Here is a 25,472-nt window from a genome sequence, read left to right as displayed (position 1 = left end):
GTAACCGCCACAATAAGCAAGCTATTCCCATGCTTATTTGTTTACCCAGGCTGTGCAATTTAGTCCTTGTTGGTTGCTGTCTGAATATAAATCATCTTTTCTTCATCCCCCTGCTGTTGAAGCAGCGAGCTGCGCTAGATATGTATTCCAAGTGAAGTATCAGGCTTAATTGATTCGGGGTAGTAACTTCCGTAACAAGCAAGCTATACCCACGCTTATTTGTTTACCCAGACTATGTAATTCAGTCCTTGTTGGTTGTTGTCTGAATATAAATCCTCTTTTCTTCATTCCCCCTGCCGTTGAAGCAGAGAGCTACGCTGGATATGCATTGAAAGTGAAGTATCAGGCTTATTTGGTTAGGGGTAGTAACCGCCGCAACAAGCAAGCTACTCCCCCGCTTTTTTGTGAATGCAAATCCTTTTTTCCACATTTCCTCTTGCCGTTGAAGCATAGAGCAATGTTGGAGTCACATTAACCATGTGTATGTTTATTGAATAAGGGTATTAATCACCAGGTAGTAGCTGTCATTCCCACAAGCCACCCCCATACCTCTTCTCTTCATTCACATCCTCTAGACTTTATGGATCCACAGCGTTTATCCCTCGGCCCTTTGAAATCCTTCACAGTTTTGGTCTTCACCACTTCCTCCGGAAGGGCGTTCCAGGCATCCACCACCCTCTCCGTGAAGAAATACTTCCTGACATTGGAAGTATCACCCGCAGACTGATGGCCTGGTTGAGAGGTATATTATATCATAGAACATGCAGAAACAAATATTGCAAAAACAAAACTTAATTTACTAAATGTTGTGAATATATGGATAATAAATCGGCAAAGTAATATCAACAGTGAATACGTATCACAGTATGTGATACGTAAATCAATATAGGTAAATAGGAGACAGAAATAAATATAGAACATCAATCAAAGAATAATAAAGAATAAAAGAATGAATACCTCCCTTATACGCCCTCCTCATATAAACCAGAATTCATAGGAAATCCAGAGGACTTTTATGGGCCCGGAGACACTGAAAAAGAACCAGCTATTTACTCTCTGTTCCCCTCAGCTCATCCAATTAGAATAAGCAAATGCTATGCTTTACATATCTCTCTACAAGTTAGGTACTTCAAAGGCATTTCATTGATCTCCCATTTGGTAAAAGACATCAATTGTTATAACTCATTATCAGCTCACTGGTGATAAAGAAATACCAAATGTCATGGCCTTTGATATTCCCAGGAACACCAAATGTTTCTTGGGGCCATCCCCACTCTTCCTCAGCACATTGGTGCCAGGAAGTCTCAGGAATGAGGGAACAAATGGTAATGGTATCATTCCTTTGTACAATCTTTGTACTTAAATTATATGCAATATATTGATTCATACTTATCGATCATTGGAGTCTGTTCTGATCCATAGCTGTCTACTCACGTTACAAAGCCTTCCGGAAATCTAACTAGCTTTCCTAAAATTATCCTTACACAGATACTCAAACATATGTTGAGGAAATTTGTGAATGATGATGACAAGAACTAAGATATATTGCTACCCTATGTGCTGTTCGCAATCCGCGAAGTATCACAGAGCTCAATGGAATGTTCCCTATTTGAGTTACTATACCGAAGGAGACCGAGAGGAATCTTGGACATAGCTCAGGATATCTGGGAAGACAAAGTGAACCCCAGGCAGAATCTCGTTGACTACATGCACCGAGTGCAGAATCACCTAAAAAAGGCTGGGAAGGTGGCCCACTTGTGTTTGGAAAAGATTCAGTGTTCCCAAGCCCTAGCTTACAACAGTACCATGGTCCAATGAGTATTCCAGCCGGGGAACCATGTCTTTGTCCTCCTCCCATCTTCAGAAAGCAAGCTGTTAGCCTGCTGGCAAAGACCCTATGAAGTTTTGGATAAAACAGGGCCTGCTTATTACAAAATAGCTCAGCCCGATAAATGAAAAAAAAAAACCCTCAAAGTTTGGCCAAGAGGTTGGACCTGAAGTGGACTGAGCTCATGTTCCTTTCAGAGAATAACTGTCCACTACACAGACTGCTGACTTAAAATAGCTAGTAAAGAAAAACAAGGAGAGCTTCTCAAACCTGCCCGGTCGTACCCACCCAGTGCAACATGATATCATTGGGGTACGGCAATGACCCTATCGGATTCCTGAAGCCAGGTGCCATATCATCAAGACTGAAGTGAAGGAGATGCTCCAGTTCGGGGTAATAGAGGAGTCTAATAGTGATTGGTCCTCACCCATAGTATTGGTGCCAAAACCAGATGGAACCATAATGTTCTGTATCTACTTTAAAAAGGTTAATGAGCTCTCAAGACTCAATGCCTATCCAATGCCATGAATGGATAAACTGATCGAGTGCCTGGAATCCACCCAGCTCATCTCTACCCTCTATCTTACAAAATGGAATTGGCAGGTGCCTCTCACACCCTCAGCAAAAGAAAAGACTGTATTCTCAACGCCCGGTGTACTTTTCCAGTTCACTATACATCCTTTTGACTTTCATGGTACCACTGCAATGTTTCAATGATTGATCGACCATCTGCTCCACCCACATCAAGGGTACGCAGCCTCCTACTTGGATGACATCATGGTCCACAACCCTGATTGGAAGACACATCTTAGCCAACTCCAGGCCATTCTGACCAGCCTAAAGAAAGCAGGGATAATAGCTAACCCTAAAAAGTGCTTGCTGGGAGGGGAAGAGGTCCAGTATCTTGGCTACACCCTGGGGAAGAGCAAGGTCCATCCACAGACCAGGAAGATCGAGGTGATCCCCCAGGTGCCACTCCTGCAAATAAAAGCAAAAGTGAGAGCATTCTTAGGCCTTATGGGATGCTACAGAAGATGTATTCCCAACTACTCAGAGAAGGTGGAGCCTCTTACAAGGCTGTTGGTAAAGAAAGCACCAGAGAAGGTCCAATGGTCACAGAAAGCAGAGAAGGTCTTCAGGGCCCTGAAAGAGGTGATATGCTCTGAACTGGTCCTGATAAGCCTGGACTTCACCAAACCCTTCAATGTATAAATCAATGTCTCAGAAGTCGGCTTGGGAGCTACCTTAGTCCAAGAGACGGATGGTCAAGAAACATCCAGTGGCATATATTAGCCAGAAGTTTATGCCACAAGAAAGGCGCTACTCAACAGTGGAAAAAAAGAGGTCCTGGCAGTCAAGTGGGCCTTAGAGGTATTGCGCTATTACCTACCGGGTCTGCAGTTCACACTCATAATGGACCACCAACTGCTCCTATGGCTGAATAGCAGCAAGGAGTCCAATGCGAGGGTAATGCAATGGTTTCTGGCCCTACAAACCTTCAACTATAAGATCCGACATAGGGTAGGAAGGGAGAATGCCAATGCAGATTTCCTGTCAAGAGAGGTGTACCTTGTACAGGCAGATGCTCATCCCAGCAAGGCTGAGCTGATCAGGAGGGTATGTGAGGGAGTGTACAGAAAACTCCCTCAGACTACCTTAAAGGATCAAGCATGGCTATCTTGCCTGGTCCTCCTTGAGATTGAGACCCACTAGGGATGTGCAGAGGGACTGCATATGTTACATTCGGTATTCATATTCGTCGATACGTTGATACGTTGCATTCGGCAAGGGGGGCCCCCGATCCCGATCATACATTCATTCTTATTCATTTCCCAGCTAAAATTTAATTAACTACAACCCCCCACCCTCCTGACCCCCCCAAGACTTACCAAAATTCCCTGGTGGTCCAGCGGAGTCCTGGAGCGATCTCCTGCACTTGGGCTGTCGGCTGCCAGTATTCAAAATGACACCGATAGCCTTTGCCCTCACTATGTCACAGGGCAATCTACTACCCTCCTGATCCCCACAAGACTTGCCAAAAAGTCCCTGGTGGTCCAGCGGGGGGTCCGGGAGCGACCTCCTGCACTCGGGCCGTCAGCTGCCAGTAAGCAAAATGGCGCTGATAGCCTTTGCCCTTACTATGTTACAGGGGCTACTGGTGCCATTGGTCGGCCCCTGTCACATGGTAGGAGCACAAGATGGCGACGGCCATCCATTGCTCCTACCATGTGACAGGGGCCGACCAATGGCACTGGTAACCCCTGTGACATAGTAAGGTCAAAGGCTATCGGTGCCATTTTGAATACCGGCAGCCGACGGCGTGAGTACAGTAGATGGCTCCCAGACCCCCCGCTGGACCACCGGGGAGTTTTGGCAAGGGGTGGGGAGTTTGTTTAAATTCGCTCCTTTAGATGGCCGAATAATTTGGTGAAGATTTGTTGTATTTGTGGGGAATCGCGATACGTTTCGCTTCCCCAAGAATACAACGAATATGGCCCTATATGTTGTGGATTGCCAATATGTTGCAAACAAATGCACACCCCTAAGACCCACAGGAGATCATGGTGAAGGGAGCAGCCCATTACCAGTGTATAAGACCTCAGAGCCTAGAAGGTTTAAGCAGGCCCCAGGGAACAGACAGAGACCCACCATATGAGAAGACCTGCTACATTTAAGGTTTGAGAGTGACATTAAGTTAAGACCTGCTATATTTAAAGATTGTGACTTATCTGGAATCAAAGTAAGCTGTCTACATTGTTTGTTTTGCTTTGCACTGTGCTGTGCTGGTTGTAAGAAACATGAACTTCAAGGTGAGCTACCTAATTTCATAAGAACATAAGAAATTGCCATACTGGGTCAGACCAAGGGTCCATCAAGCCCAGCATCCTGTTTACAACAGTGGCCAAATCAGGTTATAAGAACCTGGCAAGTACCCAAACACTAAGAAGATTTCATGCTACTGGTGCCAGTAATAGCAGAGGCCATTCCCTAAATCAACTTGATTAATAGCAGTTAATGGTCTTCTCCTCCAAGAACTTATCCAAACCTTTTTTAAACCCAGCTGCACTAACTGCACTAACCACATCCTCTGGCAACAAATTCCAGAGCTTAATTGTGCGTTGAGTGAAAAAGAATTTTCTCCAATTAGTTTTAAATATGCTACTTGCTAACTTCTTGGAGTGCCCCCTAGTCTTTCTATTATCCGAAAGTGTAACTGATTTACATCTACCCGTTCTAGACCTCTTGTGATTTTTAAGACCTCTATCATATCCCCCCTCAGTCGTCTCTTTTCAAGCTGAACAGCCCTAACCTCTTTAGCCTTTCCTTGTAGTGGAGCTGTTCCATCCCTTTATCATTTTGTTTTGTTATTTTGTTACTTTTGTTTTGCTTTACACTGTGCTTTTGTTTCACTATAAATAAACTGCACTTAAGGAACAGCCAGAGTCTGCCTCCTTTTTCTCTGGCTGTTCCCAAGCCGCTACCCTTTCAGTTACCACACTACTCTATCAGCCCCCTCCACTCTGTCCATACACTCCTTTTCCAGTCATCTTCACCTCTTTTTCTCCCTCTCAAATTCCCTTCACCTAACCATTCAAATGTGCTCCTCTTTTTATCACAGCCCATGTCCTCAGTCCTCACTTGTATCCCGTTTTCCCTTCTCTCAGCTACTGTCCCCTTCTCTTAGCCCATGTCTTCTCTTTCATCACTCTCTGATTACTCCTCAGTATGTGATTGCTCCTATCCCTCTCCCATAGCTTCTCTCTCAGTCCCTCTTCTCCGCACCGTTCCTTTCCTCCTCATCTTCCAGCCAGAATTCCTTCTTTCAGTTCCTCTCCCAGACCCACACAGCAGAATTCTCTCTCCCAGCTAGTATCTCCTTTTAAACCATCTTCTTGCAGTTTTGTCAGCCCCCTCTGTTACCCTCCTTATAGCTCCTCTGTCTCTCATTATATTTTCCAGATCCCTCCCCATCTTCATTGCATTTCAGTCTACTCTGCTGCTACTCTTTGGGCCCCCCCCCCCTACAGCCCATTGATCAGACACTCCACAGTCAGTCAACTGGTTGCAGGCAGAGACAGAAGCAGTATCAGAAGAGACACAAGCACTCCTTGCCTGCCTTCCCCTGCATCCCATTGGTCAGACATTCCACAGCCAGCCAATGGGCAGCAGGGAAAGGCAGGAGCAGTAGCAAGGAGACAGAAGCACTTCCTTACTGCCCTGCAGAATGGAGCTGTCAGCTCCCAATCTACAGGAGTGTAAGAGACCCTACAGTACCCACAGAGCTGGCACCTATGCCCCCAACCACTCCAAATGTAAAAATAAAGCACATATCAGCTTTGGCCTAGCTCATCCCTCCAGCCCCCCCCCCCCCCCCCATTAAATACAAATATATATATATTGCCTCCTTGCCCCCCCCCCCATGCACCCTTCATGCACCTCCCTCCCCCCCAAAGTTCTCCCACCCACCCAGTACCAGAATCATGGCCCTCTTTTTACACCTGGGACCACACATTTTTCTTTGTTATAACATTGAATTCCAAGGAAAAATAAAATAAAAACTGAAAACAAATTTCCATAACTATTCAGCATCATTGTCTAAGAGGGATAACATGGCTTATATAATGATGAAAATGTAACTTCGCTTCGGGAGGCAAAGTTAATTTTTGCAGTCTTAGTAGGCTGCACTAACTTAGGCTCAATCTACCCTCTTTCCCCACTGAAACCAGAATCATATTTCCGGGGACTCACTGAATCACCATCAACACAAGAATCAGTCCCCTAGGACCCCCTTACCTGCCCCTAAAAACAGAATTGCTTATCTCGTTCCTCTGTGGCCTTGGGTCTCTGGGTAAAAGGATGGGTAGTGGGAGTCCAGAGGCTCAGTTCTTGTTTTGCGGGAAAGTAGTGGAAGGTTCCCCGTATTAACTGGCCCTTTCACTTGGGGTCAGTTAGCACAAGAAAAGCTGATATGTAGAATGTGGTATCATTGCTGCAGGCACACTGTCTTTAATGCAGCCAAGGCTGTCACATTCTGAATTTTATTAGTTTGGTAAACTGGGTATTAAAGCTCACTGTGCGATTAGCATTAAAACCTCCAGGTACTTTGCACAAATGTGCCAGTTTCAGTGCAGCTTAGTGCATGGACCGCTATATGCCTAAGAGCTGTTTTAGAGGTTTTCAGTTTTGTAACCCAATTTTTCTGTTTCTATAGATTTCTCCTCTTCCAAAGCTCTGTGAGTATCGAACAGTCTGGTGAGTTCCTCCAAGAAATGCAATATCAAATCAGCTTGCCAACTGTTTTTATGCATTTATTCATAATTGGACTTCTGTAAAGAAAACTGTTCATACTCTAAAATATTATTACAAATAATTACATATAATAATCATTTCCTGTGCTATAAATAAGCACAGCTTACTATTTTTAAAAGCATGTATACTGGTTATGGTGTGTTATAAAATCTAATGCATGGCAAACATAAAGACCTGATCAATATATCTCAAAAGGACACACTTTTATTGAAAATGCAGTCACACCAGTGGTGTACATTGGTTAACAAATTACAGTTCACAGTTTTGGTTCTTGTTGCATTTGCTACTGTATGTGTGTGCTATTTACTCCGCCCTTTCCGTGTGTTATAAAATCTGCCAGGGTCACCGTGGTTACAATCACCGATCTTCTTAATAAAGTAAGAAGGGTCTGATGCGTGCATTCATGAGCCTTTCACATGGAGGATCAATGAATGTGTACCTGGGGAAGTTTATTTCTTCATGATACTCGCTGTAGGGCACTAAGCTTCTGGTGTATTTAAGTTCATTTTGTGACACGTCTCAGAAGTAAATAAAGACCAAAACAAAAATACTGAAAGGGTGAAAATGAAAACGCTTTTCAAAATCGCAACTTTATTCTGCATGGTGGAGTGGTAGGGACAGTCAATTGTCATGAAAAATATGGTATACAATTGTAAGAGTTAATAATACAATTTCAATAAATTGAAGGATACAGGGCATGATTTATCCAACTAAACGTCCTTTGATAGCAGGAAGTAAATATTTTGATTAGTTATTTAACAGGAAAACAGACTTCTTCAACATTATTTCCTCGTTCATTTTCTAGTCCAGGTCGATCGAATGGATCATATTCAAATGTCAACCGGTTGATATATTTGCCACTGGAGACCATTCGGACTACAGTATTGTCGCAGCCAATCTTCATTTGGGCTAATTAACACAAAACAGATAGTTTATCAGACATGGCTGAAAAGCTTTATAAAATGTACTTCACATAGCCATTGCTCATTAGTGAAATGTTCAAGAAAATTATCGGGAAGAATTGGGAACAATTCTGATATCATGCCAGTGGGAACTTAATGTGTTTACATTGGATTTTAAATTGCATCATTGTTATAGAATTATTTTGTTTATAGAAAACCATATTTCATGTCTTCAAAGTTACTTGCTTGGGCCATCAATTCATTTCTTGTTCTTGGGGTTCACTCCTCAGCTGTTTGAACTGCGTACAGATCTGTAGATGCAGAGTGCAATGCAGTTTCAAACAGCTGATCAATGACCTGCATGAGTCGGAGTAAGAGCACGTGCCGGCACAGCTGGAGGAGAAACAGCTGGAGAGAAGCCGCTGGCCCCAAGCCTAAGAAGAGAGGTGCACAGGAACTTGAGGTGCTGCCTAGCCAGGATGGAGGTGTCCGTCCCCCCCCTTTGATGCTGTGGCTGCACGGGAGTGACTTCCATCTGAACTTGCCTTGCTCTCTCCTCCCATCCCCTTAGACCCACATGCACCTCCCTTCTTATGTTCAGGTCCAGTGCTTCTCTCCAGCTGCTCCTCCTGCGGCTGTACCGGCACTTCCTCTTACTCCTGCAGCCCATGGCAGTTCATTGATCAGTTGTTTGAACTGCGTGGCACACTCTGTATCTACAGATCCCCCATGCCGTTCAAACAGCTGATGAGTCAACCATGCAGACTTAGGAAGGAACGGGATAGAAAGCCACCGGTGGTAGAAACCAGTGCTGTTCTTCTGGTTCAGCACCCCAGTTTGTCTACTCATAGCTGTACTATCTTTAGTTCCTTCGTCCACCTCCTAAATTACTCTTATTTTGTGCCTGACAAAGGTGTCAAAGCAATGGTCTGTTAGGGAGAAATGGACAGCTACTAAGATATAGCGAGAAAAGTCACTCTAATAACAAACCACACAATACCGGAACTGAAAACAGCTCTATCAGTCATAGAAACAACATAGTGATGAAAAAAATAGAAAAAAAAGGGGATCATGTATCTGTAAGCACTTACATGGCAAAATGCCATGCCCAAAGCACAATTAAATTACACCCCCCATAAACCTACTTACAAAATATGTAACCCAATCTGAAAGAGTTTCAACTTCAGGTAAGTCATTTTCACCAAGATAAAATGTAAACTTTGCTTTTCATCTTCAATGTACTGACAGCATTATCAATTCCTATCTCATTTCACCACTGCTCATGGCAGCCTACTACTTTATCAGTCAAGAACAGACCAAGACTCCCTGGGGCTGTTTCTAGGGCTGATGCAGCCATTTGCAATTCTGATAGCATGGTTGGGTTTTTTTATTACAGCAAATTTTCACTTATGTTGTCATGTTACTTTTCTTTAAGGATGTTATTTTCTTTTTCTTGGTATCAGAGATTCTAGGGACTGCTGCCAGGGTTCTCTGCCCCTTTTCAAATTTTGCTAGCAGGGCGACCTCATGGTTCCATCTCCAAAGGACAAGCCCAGCCAGTCCTGATTTTATTTCCACTGAATTCATGAATACGTAGTTCAGCCTGCCTCTTATAACATGGAGAGAGATGGTCACGCTACTTCAGGGAGGGTCAACTTTTGCTCAGGAGTGTCTCAAACAGTTTTGGTTTTCAGGATTTCCACAATGAATGAATATTCATGAGATGTATTTACAAATATTTGATCCAAGAATCTGGTTTATTTGCCTAATGGGTCTAGCATGAAAACCAGACCTATTTGCAGCTCTCAAGGACAGGAATTGGCTATCCCTGCCCTACTTGAAAGGACAATTACAGAGATAGGTGCAAAACATCAGTCTATGTCATGTACAAGGAACACAGGATTTGATTTTGTTTCATGCTCAGTAAATCAAATGATACTTCAGAGGTTCTTTCTCACTAGCTCATAAGACTGATCTGTAAATAACTCTGATTAATCAAATCATAAACAAGCAAGCAAGAGGAGGCAAGCATGTGTTTCATTTTTCATGTTTTAAGGCGTATTTCAGCATTTTCTTTCACTGGACTGAAGTGAGGCAACAAACCCTCCCACAATAGGGAGGGACAACCCAGATTTTAGGCTACAAATGAATGATTGTACTTCTGCTCCAAGCTAAAGAGCCCTAACCTGTTTGGCCATTCTTCGTGTGGGAGCCGTTCCGTCCCATTCATCATTTTTGTTCCCCTTCTCTGTACCTTTTCAAGTTCCACTCTTATCTTTTTTTGAGATGCAGTGGCCAGAACTCCGCACAATACTCGAGCTGTGGATGTATCATAGACCTGTACCAAGGCATTATGATTTTCTCCGTTTTATTCTCCTTTCCTTTCCATATAATTCCTAATATTCAGTTTGTCCCTGAAAATGCTGCTTTACCGCACAGGGAAATGGCAGCGGAGCAGTAATAAAAGCATTACAGGGACTTTTGTGCTGGCAGAGCAAAGTAATAATTAGCAGATTTCATTTCAACCAAATATCTCATTTAAGTAACACAATATCTGACAAGAAGCAAATCTCATTTGCAAGGGATTTTCCTTATGGCCACAGAATGGGAATCCCTTTTCATTAACTAGAGCTCAGTCTTTTAGAATCTTAAAAAATGGTAAAGCTTTACTGTGGGGGCCCTGTGTAAATGATAGTTGGAACCCTTGATCATCTTAGTAAGAAACAAACTCTCACCAGGTCCATGAAAAGAGTAACAGAGATCAGCTAGAGGGAACATCTTGGAGGGGTCTAATCCAGTGCCTCCTAAAAGCTCTACAAAGTCACCAGTTCCCTCGCAGCCTACGGGTGGTGGTTTCTGTGAAAACAGAAAAGAGCAGACATTTCAAAACTAGGGAAGCAATGCCTGCAGTAATTTTCTTTCCAAGCCCTCAAAATTATAGTGGCAAATAAACATGACAGAACACAGGTGGAAATCATGCCTTTTCCCCCAGTATAAGGTGCTAAGTAATCTATTAGCTAATGTTTTCATGGAGCATAGAATGATAATAGTGTTTATTGTTTTATAGAGAATCTGCAGTAGCCACAGTGCTGTTAAAAATAATTCACACGGTTACAGAGAACTTGCAATCTAAGGTACAGTACAGGTAGGCTAATGAGGTCAATTTTCAGTGTTTAGATGCTTAACTTGGGGACTTAGCATTGGTCTTTTTGACATTTTACTAGGGCTGAGTCCCTAAGTTTAGGATCCTAATTTTAACAAGGCTCTAAAATTTAGGATCCTAAAAACGGATGGGGAAAAAATGTTAGGTGCTTATTGCTTAGCACTAATTTTTATCACCACCTAATTTAGGCACCTAAATCTAGGCAAATGAATAGCAGGTTTACATTTAGGTGAAATTTCAGCTGAAAATTGAGGCCTTGATTGAAAATAGGCACCTAATTCAGGATCTTAAGAGGCTGGTTTTCAAAAAAAAGCTGAGCTCTTAAATTTAGGCTCCTGTTGGGTCCCTACGTTAGGTATTTATTTTCAGCCGAGCTAAGAAGCCTAAATATTCAGCTGAAAATTCACATAAATTTATGAGCATATGACTTAGGTCCTAAATTTAGGCCTGATATTCATTTTCCTAGATTTAGGTCCCTTAGGGGTCATTCATCAAATTACGTTAGGGCCTTATCACAGTTGTTAGGACTCTAACGCTCACAATAACGCCATAACGCAGGCGATAATGCATCGCGAGATGCGTATGCAAATTTTAAAAATTTAGTCAAATGGGAGGAGTTTGGGCAGAGTTTATGAAAATGAGGGGTGCTTAACGTTGCGTGCGATAGTGTAACACACCATCACGGGATTTAGTGCCAGAAATTACACCTATTTTCTTGGCATTAAACCCAAAATGGGATTTGCAATAAATATCACAAATCCAGATGAGGAGAGAGAGACTTTGGGGAGGCACACATATTAGACAACTTTTTATACTACTGTAAGAGAGGCCATTCTGAACTCAGCGTGAGGTTTTGGTGGTGAGCTAGGTTTTGGCGGGGGCAGTTTTACATGCACAGTCAGAGGTACGAACAGCACGGTACACATCAGTGAAGATTTGATGTGATTCGGAGTGATGAAAGGTACACAAAGATGAGATTTGTACATTGTACTCTTGACTTAGCTTGATGCAGTCTCTACCTAGCTGCTATCAAACTAGTCAAGAGTACAATGTACAAATCTCATCTTTGTGTACCTTTCATCACTCCAAATCACATAAAATCTTCACTGATGTTTACTGTACTGTTTGTTCCTCTGACTGTGCATGTAAAACTGCCTCCCAAAATCTAGCCCATGACCCAAACCTCACCCTGAGTTACTAGGTGCCCCTCTTACAATGGTATAAATAATTTACTTATATGAGAGACTTATAAAGAGTCTCTCTCTCTCTCTCTCTCTCTCTCTCTCTCTCTCTCTCTCTCTCTCTCTCTCTCTCTCTCTCCCCTCTCCCTCTCCTCTCCCTCTCCCTCTCCTTAAAATACTGAAAACATCACAAAGTGTGATAAAACCATATTACGCAAATGAAAAAGGTGTAGTTATTTCCCATATTAAAACTGTATGATATGAATTTGCAAAGCTAGCCCTCTTGGCCAGAAATCCCACCCCAAACTCCTCCCCTTTTCCAAATTAGCATCGCACCATGCGTTATGGCATTTTTCGCATGCAATAAAGCATTTTGATAAATGACCCCCTAAGGCCTTCACAGAGCCTAAATTTAGGTTCTCAGCCCTAATACATTTTCAAATGGATCAATTTAGGGTCCTAACTCCAGAAGTTAGGACCAGAAACCCTTTAAAAATTGGTCCCTAATTGCCTAAATTTAGGAGCTCATCTTTTTTTGAATATCAGCCTCTAAGTGGCTTACACAAGGCCACATACTGAGTTGAGTGATAGATAGAAAATCAAAGCAGAGTCTCCAGCTCTGTGTTCTGATAACTATGCTAAACATAATACAAGTATACAGATGTAGTAATCCACCTAGGATGGATAACAACTTATACAGAAACATGACAACAGAAAAAAAATCATGCTGCCTATCTAGTCTGCCCGTCCATACCAACTATTTAGCTTTACAATCCCTTCCACTCATAAGAACATAAGATATTTATTTATTTATTTATTTATTTATTTAACATTTTTTATATACCGAAGTTCTAGCAACAATGTTGCTAATCACTTCGGTACTGGGTCAGACCAAGCCCAGTATCCTCTCTCCAACAATGGCCAATCCAAGTCACAAATACCTGGCAAGTACCCAAACATTAAATAGATCCCTTGCTACTAAAATCGGCAACAGGCAGTGGATATTCCCTTTTGATTAATAGCAGTTTATGGATTTCTCTTGCTATCCTACCATTATTTTTCTTAAAGAAATTTTTGACAAACTGTAACATGCATCGATTTTACAGTTCTTGCACCTAGTTGTTTCCACATTTTTATCAGACCTTTCATCAGATTCACCATTGTATAATAAGTAATTCTTCCTGAATCTTAAACTTTTGAGCCCAATTTTGAAAAATATAGTGGATTTCTCTTGTATGCATATTCCTGGACCATGAAAAAGTGAAATTATCTTCATGACTATTAAGATTTAGCCTTTATGTCTTTTTATCTTTTTACCCTTTTCAACATTAGGGGTAGATATTCAAATGCTACTTAGCTGGATAAATTGGACTTATCTGGCTAAGTCGCTGCCGCTGAATAACTAGCTATACCTCTTAGCCGGATAAGGGACTTATCCAGGTAAATAGCCATATAGTCAGTGGGCAGGCAGTGGGCATAACTGGGCGGCACTACCTATCTGGTTAACTTAGTTGGATAAGTAGCGATATTGAGCTTTATCCAGTTAGGTTAACTGGATAAGTTAGTCGTGGCCCACAGGGTATATACAGTAGCATTGCCATATCACTGAATATCCCATTTAAATTAACCAGATAAGTCTTATCCGGCTAGCTTTCATAGCCAGATATATTTTAATAATGGCCCCTTAGACTCCAGTAGGTCCAAAAATGTCAGAAATTCTAAGAATGCTCATTCTATTCCTTTAAGGTGGCAGTTTTCAGATTGCTTGCATTGGGAGAAAGACTGCACATATATTTTTACCTAGGGGCTTTGCCATTTTTCAAAGAGAAAGTAGGCACATACTTTTGCTCCAAGCTGAAGACCTTTAACCTGTCTAGCCTTTTTTCATATGGGAGCCGTTCTCTCCCATTTATCAATTTTGTCGCCTTTCACTGCACCTTTTCTAGGTCTGCTGTATCTTTTTTGAGATGGGGTGACCAAAACTGCACACAATATTCAAAGTGTAGATGTACCATAGACCTCTACTGAGGCATTATTATTATTCTCTGTTCCTTTCCAAATAATTCCTATGATTTTTTTTTTACCCCTGCTGCAGACTGAGCTGAGGATTGCAATGTATTGTCCACACTGACTCCAAAATCCTTTTCCTGGGTGGAAATTCCTAATATAGATCCCTGTGTGTCTATGAGTACTGGTGTTTCCCCCATTGAATCCTATGGAACTGGAACATATAACTGTTTTCAGTGGGTAGGCAAATTTTGGTATGGAGCTTCAAAAGTGGGTAGGTATATTTGCCCTCTTGCTCTTAGGTTATGCTGACGTCATAGACCACACATGCTAAATAAGGTTTCTTCACCCAATTCCTGACGTTGCTGACATCATGCTGTTACGGCTGTGGCTGCTGTGCTACCGCCTCACCACCAGGGGTCCCTCTAGTGCTGGCTTTCCTGACAGGCCCAGTCCATCTCCTATGTCCACTCTATGCTCTGGGTGTGCCCTCTTAACCCTGCCTGACAGTTGCCTCGGTGCTTCGGCATCGAGCTCACCTGGGCTCCCTGCTCTAGCCTGCCTTGCGCGGCCTTCGGGCCTATCCTTGCCTTGCGTGGCCTTCGGGCCTATCCTTGCCTTGCCTTGCGTGGCCTTCGGGCCTATCCTTGCCTTGCCTTGCCTTGCCTTGCGCGGCCTTCGGGCCTATCCTTGCCTTGCCTTGCCTTGCCTTGCGTGGCCTTCGGGCCTATCCTTGCCTTGCCTTGCGCGGCCTTCGGGCCTATCCTTGCCTTGCCTTGCCTTGCCTTGCGTGGCCTTCGGGCCTATCCTTGCCTTGCCTCGCGCGGCCTTCGGGCCTATCCTATCCTTGCCTTGCCTTGCCTTGCCTTGCGTTGCGTGGCCTTCGGGCCTTTCCTTTCCTTGCCTTGCCTTGCCTTGTGCGGCCTTTGGGCTTTCTTCCTTGATTTCCATACCTGGCCTACGGGCCTTCCGTGTGTGTGTGTGTGGCCTACGGGCCTTCTGACCTGCCTTGCCCCGCTATTGGTGTGTGGCCTACGGGCCTTCCGTGTGTGTGTGTGTGTGTGGCCTACGGGCCTTCTGACCTGCCTTGCCCCGCTATTGGTGTGTGGCCTACGGGCCTTCCGTGTGTGTGTGTGTGGCCTACGGGCCTTCTGACCTGCCTTGCCCCGCTATTGGTGTGTGGCCTACGGGCCTTCCGTGTGTGTGTGTGTGTGGCCTACGGGCCTTCTGACCTGCCCTGCCCTGCTTACTGTGCCCTGACCCAGCCTGGACCCAGACACTGCTGACTGCCGCCTGCCCTGACCCAGCCTGTACTTGACACGTACCACTTGCCGCCTGCCCTGACCCAGCCTTGTACTTAGACACTGCCACTTGCCGCCTGCCCTGACCCAGCCTGAACCCAGACTCTGATTCTTGCTGCCTGCCCTGACCCAGCCTGGTACCTGACTCTGTTTCGAGCTCCCTGTCTCTCTCCACCTGGAGCCACCCTGCTGGGTGGTGTGCACGACTCCTGTCCGGAGCCCAAGCGTAACAGTATGCCGAAGCCATCACATTTTCCAGGGGAAGAGATAGGTCTGTGTCCTGCCGGTGAGTCAACTTTTCACTAATTCAAGATGCCTCCTTCTTTAAAGTTTTATACCTGCCATTCCTGTCAGACTTTGAATTATCCAAGCTATCAGAACTGTCTAGCCTGTGAACTTGTTGGTCAGGAACACTGGTCATGCAATAACTGCAACAAGAAAAATGTCTCTGTCTATCAGGAGTGTTTGAACTGTCTGGCTCCTAAACCAGGGTGGTGGAAATGCTCCTGTCTCCCGTGTTTGTTACCTCCAGGCAAACCCTGCCCCCTGTTGTTCTGCTCTAGGACCAGCTGTGCAATTAGAAAAAGCTATCAGCTCTCCTAACCAGTATTCTGTTTCTGGCTCAACTAAAACAGACATTTTTGCTGGCAGTTTGTGGGTAGAAAAACCCAGGACTTACCTGGCCAAGAAGGCTTCTGTGAGACCAGTGCTAGAGCCTCGGGAACAGGTTTCTCTACAACGGAGAGAGCTTGATTAACTCTAGCAGGGCTCAGCTTCCCACAGCTGCCAAGTGGACACTAACGAGCACCTTCCCTAGACGTCCTAGAACTGCCTGTGCCTTCTCTAAACTGCTCCTCCAGAAACAAAATCAGGAGCATCAGACTTTGGACTCGAGGTATCAAGCCCACGGCAGTACAATCTGTGTCTTCCATGCACACTACCTTTAACCATGCTACTCTGCCATCTGAACCTGCTGCACTACCCCGAGAAGAGCCTGAGTCTGCTGAACCGGCCCTGCTGCCGTCCTCGGAGGGGTCCGTACCAGCCCTGCTGACAGACTTTCTACCTCTGCCATCTGAGCCTGCCGAACCGGCCCTGCTGCCGTCTTCAGAGGGGTCCGAACCAGTCCTACTGACAGACTTCCTGAGTCAGCCATCGGAGTCTGCTGAACTGGCCCTGCTGCCACCCCGGGAGGGGTCCATACCGGTCCTGCTGCCACCCCTGGAGGGGTCCATACCGGTCCTGCTGATCGCCCCGAGAGGGGTCCGAGCCTGCTTACAATCGCCCCGAGAGGGGTCCGAGCCTGCTACAATGCCCCGAGAGGGGTCCGAGCCTGCTTCATCGCCCCGAGAGGGGTCCGAGCCTGCTACAACGCCCCGAGAGGGGTTCGAGCCTGCTTCATCGCTCCGAGAGGGGTCCGAGCCTGCTACAATGCCCCGAGAGGGGTCCGAGCCTGCTTCATCGCCCCGAGAGGGGTCCGAGCCTGCTACAATGCCCCGAGAGGGGTCCGAGCCTGCTACAATGCCCCGAGAGGGGTCCGAGCCTGCTTCATCGCCCCGAGAGGGGTCCGAGCCTGTTACAACGCCCCGAGAGGGGTCCGAGCCTGCTTCAATCGCCCCGAGAGGGGTCCGAGCCTGCTACAACGCCCCGAGAGGGGTCCGAGCCTGCTACATCGCCCCGAGAGGGGTCCGAGCCTGCTTCATCGCCACGAGAGGGGTCCGAGCCTGCTACAACGCCCCGAGAGGGGTCCGAGCCTGCTACAATTGCCCGAGTAGGATCCGAGCCTGCTGTACTGGCCCAGCTGCCGCCCATGGAGGGGCCTGTACCGGTCTTGATGCCGACCTTGGAAGGGTCCGGACCGGCCCTACTATCGCCTCAAGAAGGGTTACGGACTATTTCTCTGCCCCAGGTGGGGTTTGTGTTCCCCTTGTCACCCCAGGAGGGGTTATGGAAATCTGCACCGCCTCTGCTACCCCAGGAGGGGTCTAACCCTGCCGCCTTGTCCCAGGAGGGGTTATGGACTATTTTTCTGCCCCAGGTTGGGGTTGTGTCTGCCTTATCACCCCAGGTGGGGTTATGGACTGCCTTATTTCCTCGGGAAGGAGTTGACCCTGCCGCATCACCCCCGGAGTGGTCTCCCGGTATTCTTGATTACCTCCTGCACAGATGGGATCCAGGAGGAGGGGGAGGCCTTGAGGGGGGGGTACTGTTACGGCTGTGGCTGCTGTGCTACCGCCTCACCACCAGGGGTCCCTCTAGTGCTGACTTTCCTGACAGGCCCAGTCCATCTCCTATGTCCACTCTATGCTCTGGGTGTGCCCTCTTAACCCTGCCTGACAGTTGCCTCGGTGCTTCGGCATCGAGCTCACCTGGGCTCCCTGCTCTAGCCTGCCTTGCGCGGCCTTCGGGCCTATCCTTGCCTTGCGTGGCCTTCGGGCCTATCCTTGCCTTGCCTTGCGTGGCCTTCGGGCCTATCCTTGCCTTGCCTTGCCTTGCCTTGCGCGGCCTTCGGGCCTATCCTTGCCTTGCCTTGCCTTGCCTTGCGTGGCCTTCGGGCCTATCCTTGCCTTGCCTTGCGCGGCCTTCGGGCCTATCCTTGCCTTGCCTTGCCTTGCCTTGCGTGGCCTTCGGGCCTATCCTTGCCTTGCCTCGCGCGGCCTTCGGGCCTATCCTATCCTTGCCTTGCCTTGCCTTGCCTTGCGTTGCGTGGCCTTCGGGCCTTTCCTTTCCTTGCCTTGCCTTGCCTTGTGCGGCCTTTGGGCTTTCTTCCTTGATTTCCATACCTGGCCTACGGGCCTTCCGTGTGTGTGTGTGTGGCCTACGGGCCTTCTGACCTGCCTTGCCCCGCTATTGGTGTGTGGCCTACGGGCCTCCGTGTATGTGTGTGTGGCCTACGGGCCTTCTGACCTGCCTTGCCCCGTCTATGGTGTGTGGCCTACGGGCCTTCCGTGTGTGTGTGTGTGGCCTACGGGCCTTCTGACCTGCCTTGCCCCGTCTATGGTGTGTGGCCTACGGGCCTTCCGTGTGTGTGTGTGTGGCCTACGGGCCTTCTGACCTGCCTTGCCCCGCTATTGGTGTGTGGCCTACGGGCCTTCCGTGTATGTGTGTGTGGCCTACGGGCCTTCTGACCTGCCTTGTCCTGCTTACTGTGCCCTGACCCAGCCTGTACTTGACACTGCCACTTGCCGCCTGCCCTGACCCAGCCTGTACTAGACACTGCCACTTGCCGCCTGCCCTGACCCAGCCTGAACCCAGACTCTGATTATTGCTGCCTGCCCTGACCCAGCCTGGTACCTGACTCTGTTTCGAGCTTCCTGTCTCTCTCCACCTGGAGCCACCCTGCTGGGTGGTGTGCACGACTCCTGACCGGAGCCCAAGCGTAACAGTATGCCGAAGCCATCACATTTTCCAGGGGAAGAGATAGGTCTGTGTCCTGCCGGTGAGTCAACTTTTCACTAATTCAAGATGCCTCCTTCTTTAAAGTTTTATACCTGCAATTCCTGTCAAACTTTGAATTATCCTAGCTATCAGAACTGTCTAGCCTGTGAACTTGTTGGTCAGGAACACTGGTCATGCAATAACTGCAACAAGAAAAATGTTCTCTGTCTATCAGGAGTGTTTGAACTGTCTGGCTCCTAAACCAGGGTGGTGGAAATGCTCCTGTCTCCCGTGTTTGTTACCTCCAGGCAAACCCTGCCCCCTGTTGTTCTGCTCTAGGACCAGCTGTGCAATTAGAAAAAGCTATCAGCTCTCCTAACCAGTATTCTGTTTCTGGCTCAACTAAACAGACATTTTTGCTGGCAGTTTGTGGGTAGAAAAACCCAGGACTTACCTGGCCAAGAAGGCTTCTGTGAGACCAGTGCTAGAGCCTCGGGAACAGGTTTCTCTACAACGGAGAGAGCTTGATTAACTCTAGCAGGGCTCAGCTTCCCACAGCTGCCAAGTGGACACTAACGAGCACCTTCCCTAGACGTCCTAGAACTGCCTGTGCCTTCTCTAAACTGCTCCTCCAGAAACAAAATCAGGAGCATCAGACTTTGACTCGAGGTATCAAGCCCACGGCAGTACAATCTGTGTCTTCCATGCACACTACCTTTAACCATGCTACTCTGCCATCTGAACCTGCTGCACTACCCCGAGAAGAGCCTGAGTCTGCTGAACCGGCCCTGCTGCCGTCCTCGGAGGGGTCCGTACCAGCCCTGCTGACAGACTTTCTACCTCTGCCATCTGAGCCTGCCGAACCGGCCCTGCTGCCGTCTTCAGAGGGGTCCGAACCAGTCCTACTGACAGACTTCCTGAGTCAGCCATCGGAGTCTGCTGAACTGGCCCTGCTGCCACCCCGGGAGGGGTCCATACCGGTCCTGCTGCCACCCCTGGAGGGGTCCATACCGGTCCTGCTGATCGCCCCGAGAGGGGTCCGAGCCTGCTTCATCGCCCCGAGAGGGGTCCGAGCCTGCTACAATGCCCCGAGAGGGGTCCGAGCCTGCTTCATCGCCCCGAGAGGGGTCCGAGCCTGCTACAACGCCCCGAGAGGGGTTCGAGCCTGCTTCATCGCTCCGAGAGGGGTCCGAGCCTGCTACAATGCCCCGAGAGGGGTCCGAGCCTGCTTCATCGCCCCGAGAGGGGTCCGAGCCTGCTACAATGCCCCGAGAGGGGTCCGAGCCTGCTACAATGCCCCGAGAGGGGTCCGAGCCTGCTTCATCGCCCCGAGAGGGGTCCGAGCCTGTTACAACGCCCCGAGAGGGGTCCGAGCCTGCTTCATCGCCCCGAGAGGGGTCCGAGCCTGCTACAACGCCCCGAGAGGGGTCCGAGCCTGCTACATCGCCCCGAGAGGGGCCCGAGCCTGCTCCATCGCCCCGAGAGGGGTCCGAGCCTGCTACAACGCCCCGAGAGGGGTCCGAGCCTGCTACAATTGCCCGAGTAGGATCCGAGCCTGCTGTACTGGCCCAGCTGCCGCCCATGGAGGGGCCTGTACCGGTCTTGATGCCGACCTTGGAAGGGTCCGGACCGGCCCTACTATCGCCTCAAGAAGGGTTACGGACTATTTCTCTGCCCCAGGTGGGGTTTGTGTTCCCCTTGTCACCCCAGGAGGGGTTATGGAAATCTGCACCGCCTCTGCTACCCCAGGAGGGGTCTAACCCTGCCGCCTTGTCCCAGGAGGGGTTATGGACTATTTTTCTGCCCCAGGTTGGGGTTGTGTCTGCCTTATCACCCCAGGTGGGGTTATGGACTGCCTTATTTCCTCGGGAAGGAGTTGACCCTGCCGCATCACCCCCGGAGTGGTCTCCCGGTATTCTTGATTACCTCCTGCACAGATGGGATCCAGGAGGAGGGGGAGGCCTTGAGGGGGGGGGTACTGTTACGGCTGTGGCTGCTGTGCTACCGCCTCACCACCAGGGGTCCCTCTAGTGCTGACTTTCCTGACAGGCCCAGTCCATCTCCTATGTCCACTCTATGCTCTGGGTGTGCCCTCTTAACCCTGCCTTACAGTTGCCTCGGTGCTTCGGCATCGAGCTCACCTGGGCTCCCTGCTCTAGCCTGCCTTGCGCGGCCTTCGGGCCTATCCTTGCCTTGCCTTGCCTTGCCTTGCGCGGCCTTCGGGCCTATCCTTGCCTTGCCTTGCCTTGCGTGGCCTTCGGGCCTATCCTTGTCTTGCCTTGCCTTGCGCGGCCTTCGGGCCTATCCTTGCCTTGCCTTGCCTTGCGCGGCCTTCGGGCCTATCCTTGCCTTGCCTTGCCTTGCGCGGCCTTCGGGCCTATCCTTGCCTTGCCTTGCCTTGCCTTGCGCGGCCTTCGGGCCTATCCTTGCCTTGTCTTGCCTTGCGTGGCCTTCGGGCCTTTCCTTTCCTTGCCTTGCCTTGTGCGGCCTTTGGGCCTTCTTTCTTGATTTCCATACCTGGCCTACGGGCCTTCAGTGTGTGTGTGTGTGGCCTACGGGCCTTCTGACCTGCCTTGCCCCGCTATTGGTGTGTGGCCTACGGGCCTTCCGTGTATGTGTGTGTGGCCTACGGGCCTTCTGACCTGCCTTGCCCCGTCTTTGGTGTGTGGCCTACGGGCCTTCCGTGTGTGTGTGTGTGGCCTACGGGCCTTCTGACCTGCCTTGCCCCGTCTATGGTGTGTGGCCTACGGGCCTTCCGTGTGTGTGTGTGTGGCCTACGGGCCTTCTGACCTGCCTTGCCCCGCTATTGGTGTGTGGCCTACGGGCCTTCCGTGTGTGTGTGTGTGGCCTACGGGCCTTCTGACCTGCCTTGTCCTGCTTACTGTGCCCTGACCCAGCCTGTACTTGACACTGCCACTTGCCGCCTGCCCTGACCCAGCCTGTACTAGACACTGCCACTTGCCGCCTGCCCTGACCCAGCCTGAACCCAGACTCTGATTCTTGCTGCCTGCCCTGACCCAGCCTGGTACCTGACTCTGTTCGAGCTTCCTGTCTCTCTCCACCTGGAGCCACCCTGCTGGGTGGTGTGCACGACTCCTGTCCGGAGCCCAAGCGTAACACATGCAATCCACCGATGCCATGGAATCTCAATATCGTCTTGGCACAACTGAATAAGCCATCCTACAAACCATTAGAGTCAGCTTCCTCAAAGTTCCTCACCTGGAAAGTGGTATTTCTAGTCACCATCACTTCAGCTAGAAACGTCAGCAAACTACAAGTGTTAGTTCATTACTCTCTGTACCTGCAGTGGCACTACGCACTCATCCCAAATTTCTGCCAAGGGTAGCTTTGGCATTTCATTTGAATCAAGCCCTTGTTTTGCCAATGTTCTTTCCAAGACCTCATACATATAAAGGGGAGAAGACCCTTCATTCACTGTACTATAAAAAGACCTTGACATATTATCTAAAGAGAACTCAGCGGCATTACTGGGCTTCCCAACTTTTTGTCTCTTACAATCCTAACAGACTGGGAATAGCTGTTATCAAGCACAATTTGTCCACCTGGCTAGCAGACTGTATCACACATTGCTCTGGCTGGCCTCCAGATACCAGACTCATCAAGTAAGAGCCATGGCTACATTGTTGGCTCACCTTAGTGCCGTGTTCATTGAAAACATTTGCAAAGCTGCAAACTGGTCAATACTATAGTTCACACCTCATTTCTCACTACTACTTGGACAATCTCTCAAAAAGCAACAATAGCTTTGGACAAGTAGTTTTGCATAGCCTGTCCACTCTTCACTGGGGGTATCTGGATTGCTTTTCTGTAAGCACTCTACAATGTAACCATCAACTTGAGACTCCTCACTTGTCATGACTAATTCAGCCCTGCTTCTCGACAGAGAAGGCAAGTTTGCTTACCATAAACAGGGTTCTGTAGACAGCAGGATGAATTAGCCATGCTTAATACTATTAGCCTCCCTAGATAGTCGACTACCTACAGCTAAGCTCTACAGTCGACTGAGGGGCTCACCAGGTAGTGCACATACATGCTCAGTAGTAAACTTTATTGAGCTAGAGAGATGGATATGTTCGGAGCCATTGGATAATATCACCCACGTGTCATGGTTAATTCAGCCTGCTGTCTACGAAGAACCCTGTTTTGGTAAGCAAACTTGCTTTCTTCTGAGTCATTCAGTATTGCTGACTCTGTTCTTTTGGAGTGTGGGTGAGGTAGCAATATGATCTAAACATAGATCTGTTGTCTGGACCCAAACTTTGTAGCTGGATCCAGTTTTGAATTGTAATTTGCTGGTGGGCAAGGAGAGACTACCTCTGTGATGTTTACCGAATAATTTATGACAATCTTTCTGAAAGAGTTAAGCCTGAGGACTCTGGAGATTGTGACAAAAACATATATAATTGCTCACCTGTACATCACCCACTTGATGGGCTCAGTAAGAAGAATTCATTTACAGCTTTGTAAATTAGGGCGTACTTTCAGGAAGAATGAAATGTGAACCCTTATTATCCTGTTCTTTAATTATATGTTCAGCATAAATATTTAATACCAATGCAAATAATTCACTTATGGGATGGGATTGAACCATGCTTATCTGGAACGAAGATGAAAATCCTAGAAATATGTAGGGTTGGCCTAGGTGTGACTAATTAATAGAGTTAACAAATTGGGTTGGAACCCACTCTAAAGCATTCATTTGGCCATGAGCCAGATATGTTTTATGATATAGAGGCAAAGTTAAATGCCTCAGTCAAAGTTTAAAACTGTCCATCCCGTCCTAGATTTAAACTCCTAAATTAGGTGCTAGTTCTGAAAAATCAGTGCTAAGCTTCTAACTTGTTTTGCCGCCCTAACTCCGCCCCTGCAGCCACCCACTAAATTTAGTGGCCTAGTGAAACTAGGAGCCTAATTTAAGTACTCAGCACTAGTACATTTCAAAAGGATCAATCTAGAAGCCTAACTCCTTGCATTTCTGTATGTCATATATTTTATGCTATACTTTGTATATGGTCACTTTTGATGTAGTTTTTATGGAATTCTCCTTGAAATAGCCTGCTGTGATAAGTGCAAGCATGTCTTAATAAATTCAAATCCAAACTCATAAAGTTAGGAGCCTAAACCCTTTCAAAATTAACCCCACATATGTTTATGGAGACAGGAGTGGTTCAGGGGAATAGAAACAGGCATTGTCCCTCTTTATAAAAATATATATATAGGGAGCAGCTGGTAACAGGCTAGTAAGCCTGACTTCAGTGGTGGTAGATAGGGATGTGTACAGCAAAGATTTTTGTTTCAAGTTTTCTTTTTCATTTGGGTTTTGTCCAGAGCCTAATTTGTAGACAAAAAGGAAGTGGAACAGGAGAGGGGGAATGGGGGAAGCAGGACAAGTGCCAGGTGTGACCTGTGTGAGGGAGCTGGGCCGAGGGCTGGTATGAACTCCCCCTCCCAAACCCACACACATACAACATATGAACATACTCTTCCTCATCCTTATCCTAGTGATTAACCTCCAACTATCCTTTGCCCATCAGTGCTTACTTTGCCACTGGATTAGAGAGCAGAGTTAGCTGTTCTCTGATCTGTCTGCTCCAGCTTACCCCTCTCCTCCTCTCCTCTGCAAGCTGCCTGGAGTGAATTATTTTGAATCCTGTAGGTTATAGGATCCAAGGTATCATGGTTTAACAGAGACATATTATGTCATAGAAATATAAACAACTTATTTCCTGCATGACTAAAGAATTAGATCAGGGGTGAGTGCCGGAAATGGTATACTTAGATTTCAGAAAGTCTTTTAACACTGTCCGTGCATGAGACTGATAAATATGCTGAGCAGTCTGAAAGTGGATCCCCAGGGTGGTAAACTGATTAAAAACTGGTTGAGTGAGAAGCAACAAAGCTCAGTTGTGAATAGCATTCACTCCAAGAAAAGGTTATCAGTCGAGTGCCCCAGGGTGCAGCTCTGTTCAATAGTAATATTGCTGAAGGGCTGTTAAGAAAAATTTGCCATTTTGTGGGTGACACAAAGATCTGCAACATGATAGATACTTTAGAATAGATAGAGTAGAAAAAATAAAAGGCATAATGAAGACCATGGCAACTAAATTTAATGCAAAATCTGTAGACTCATGCTTTTGGAGAGCATAAATTCAAAGACCTGATGGGGGACATACTGATATCAATGCCCCAAATATGTAATCAACTCAAGTGATCAAACAATGCAACAAGACTGAGAAAAGCCATAAAAATGACAGAGACCATAGAGAGGTATTACCAGTAGAAAAAAAGGTATGGTGAAAAGGATGTGCATTCAGATGATCCAAATGTGAAAACTGATCCAAGTGAGATGATTTTTGGTTGACGTTCAGTCATCCGAGCTGA

General features: G+C 47.2%; 1 protein-coding gene across 1 annotated transcript in view; it reads right to left on the bottom strand.

Annotated features, from left to right (window-relative positions):
* Positions 1–7,839: 7,839 nt before the first annotated feature.
* Positions 7,840–25,472, bottom strand: part of CRHBP (corticotropin releasing hormone binding protein) — a 38,478-nt gene continuing 20,845 nt past the window's right edge. Inside the window, exons 7-8 of the mRNA XM_029586263.1 lie at positions 10,776–10,880; positions 7,840–8,047 (exon numbers count right to left, since the gene is read on the bottom strand). Coding sequence (XP_029442123.1) covers positions 7,890–8,047; positions 10,776–10,880 — 263 coding nt within the window. The 3' untranslated portion in view covers positions 7,840–7,889. The remainder of the gene's footprint in view (positions 8,048–10,775; positions 10,881–25,472) is intronic.

Source organism: Rhinatrema bivittatum, chromosome 1 (assembly GCF_901001135.1).
Source record: "Rhinatrema bivittatum chromosome 1, aRhiBiv1.1, whole genome shotgun sequence".
NCBI lineage: Eukaryota > Metazoa > Chordata > Amphibia > Gymnophiona > Rhinatrematidae > Rhinatrema > Rhinatrema bivittatum.
This window is presented reverse-complemented; position numbering and strand designations above follow the sequence as displayed.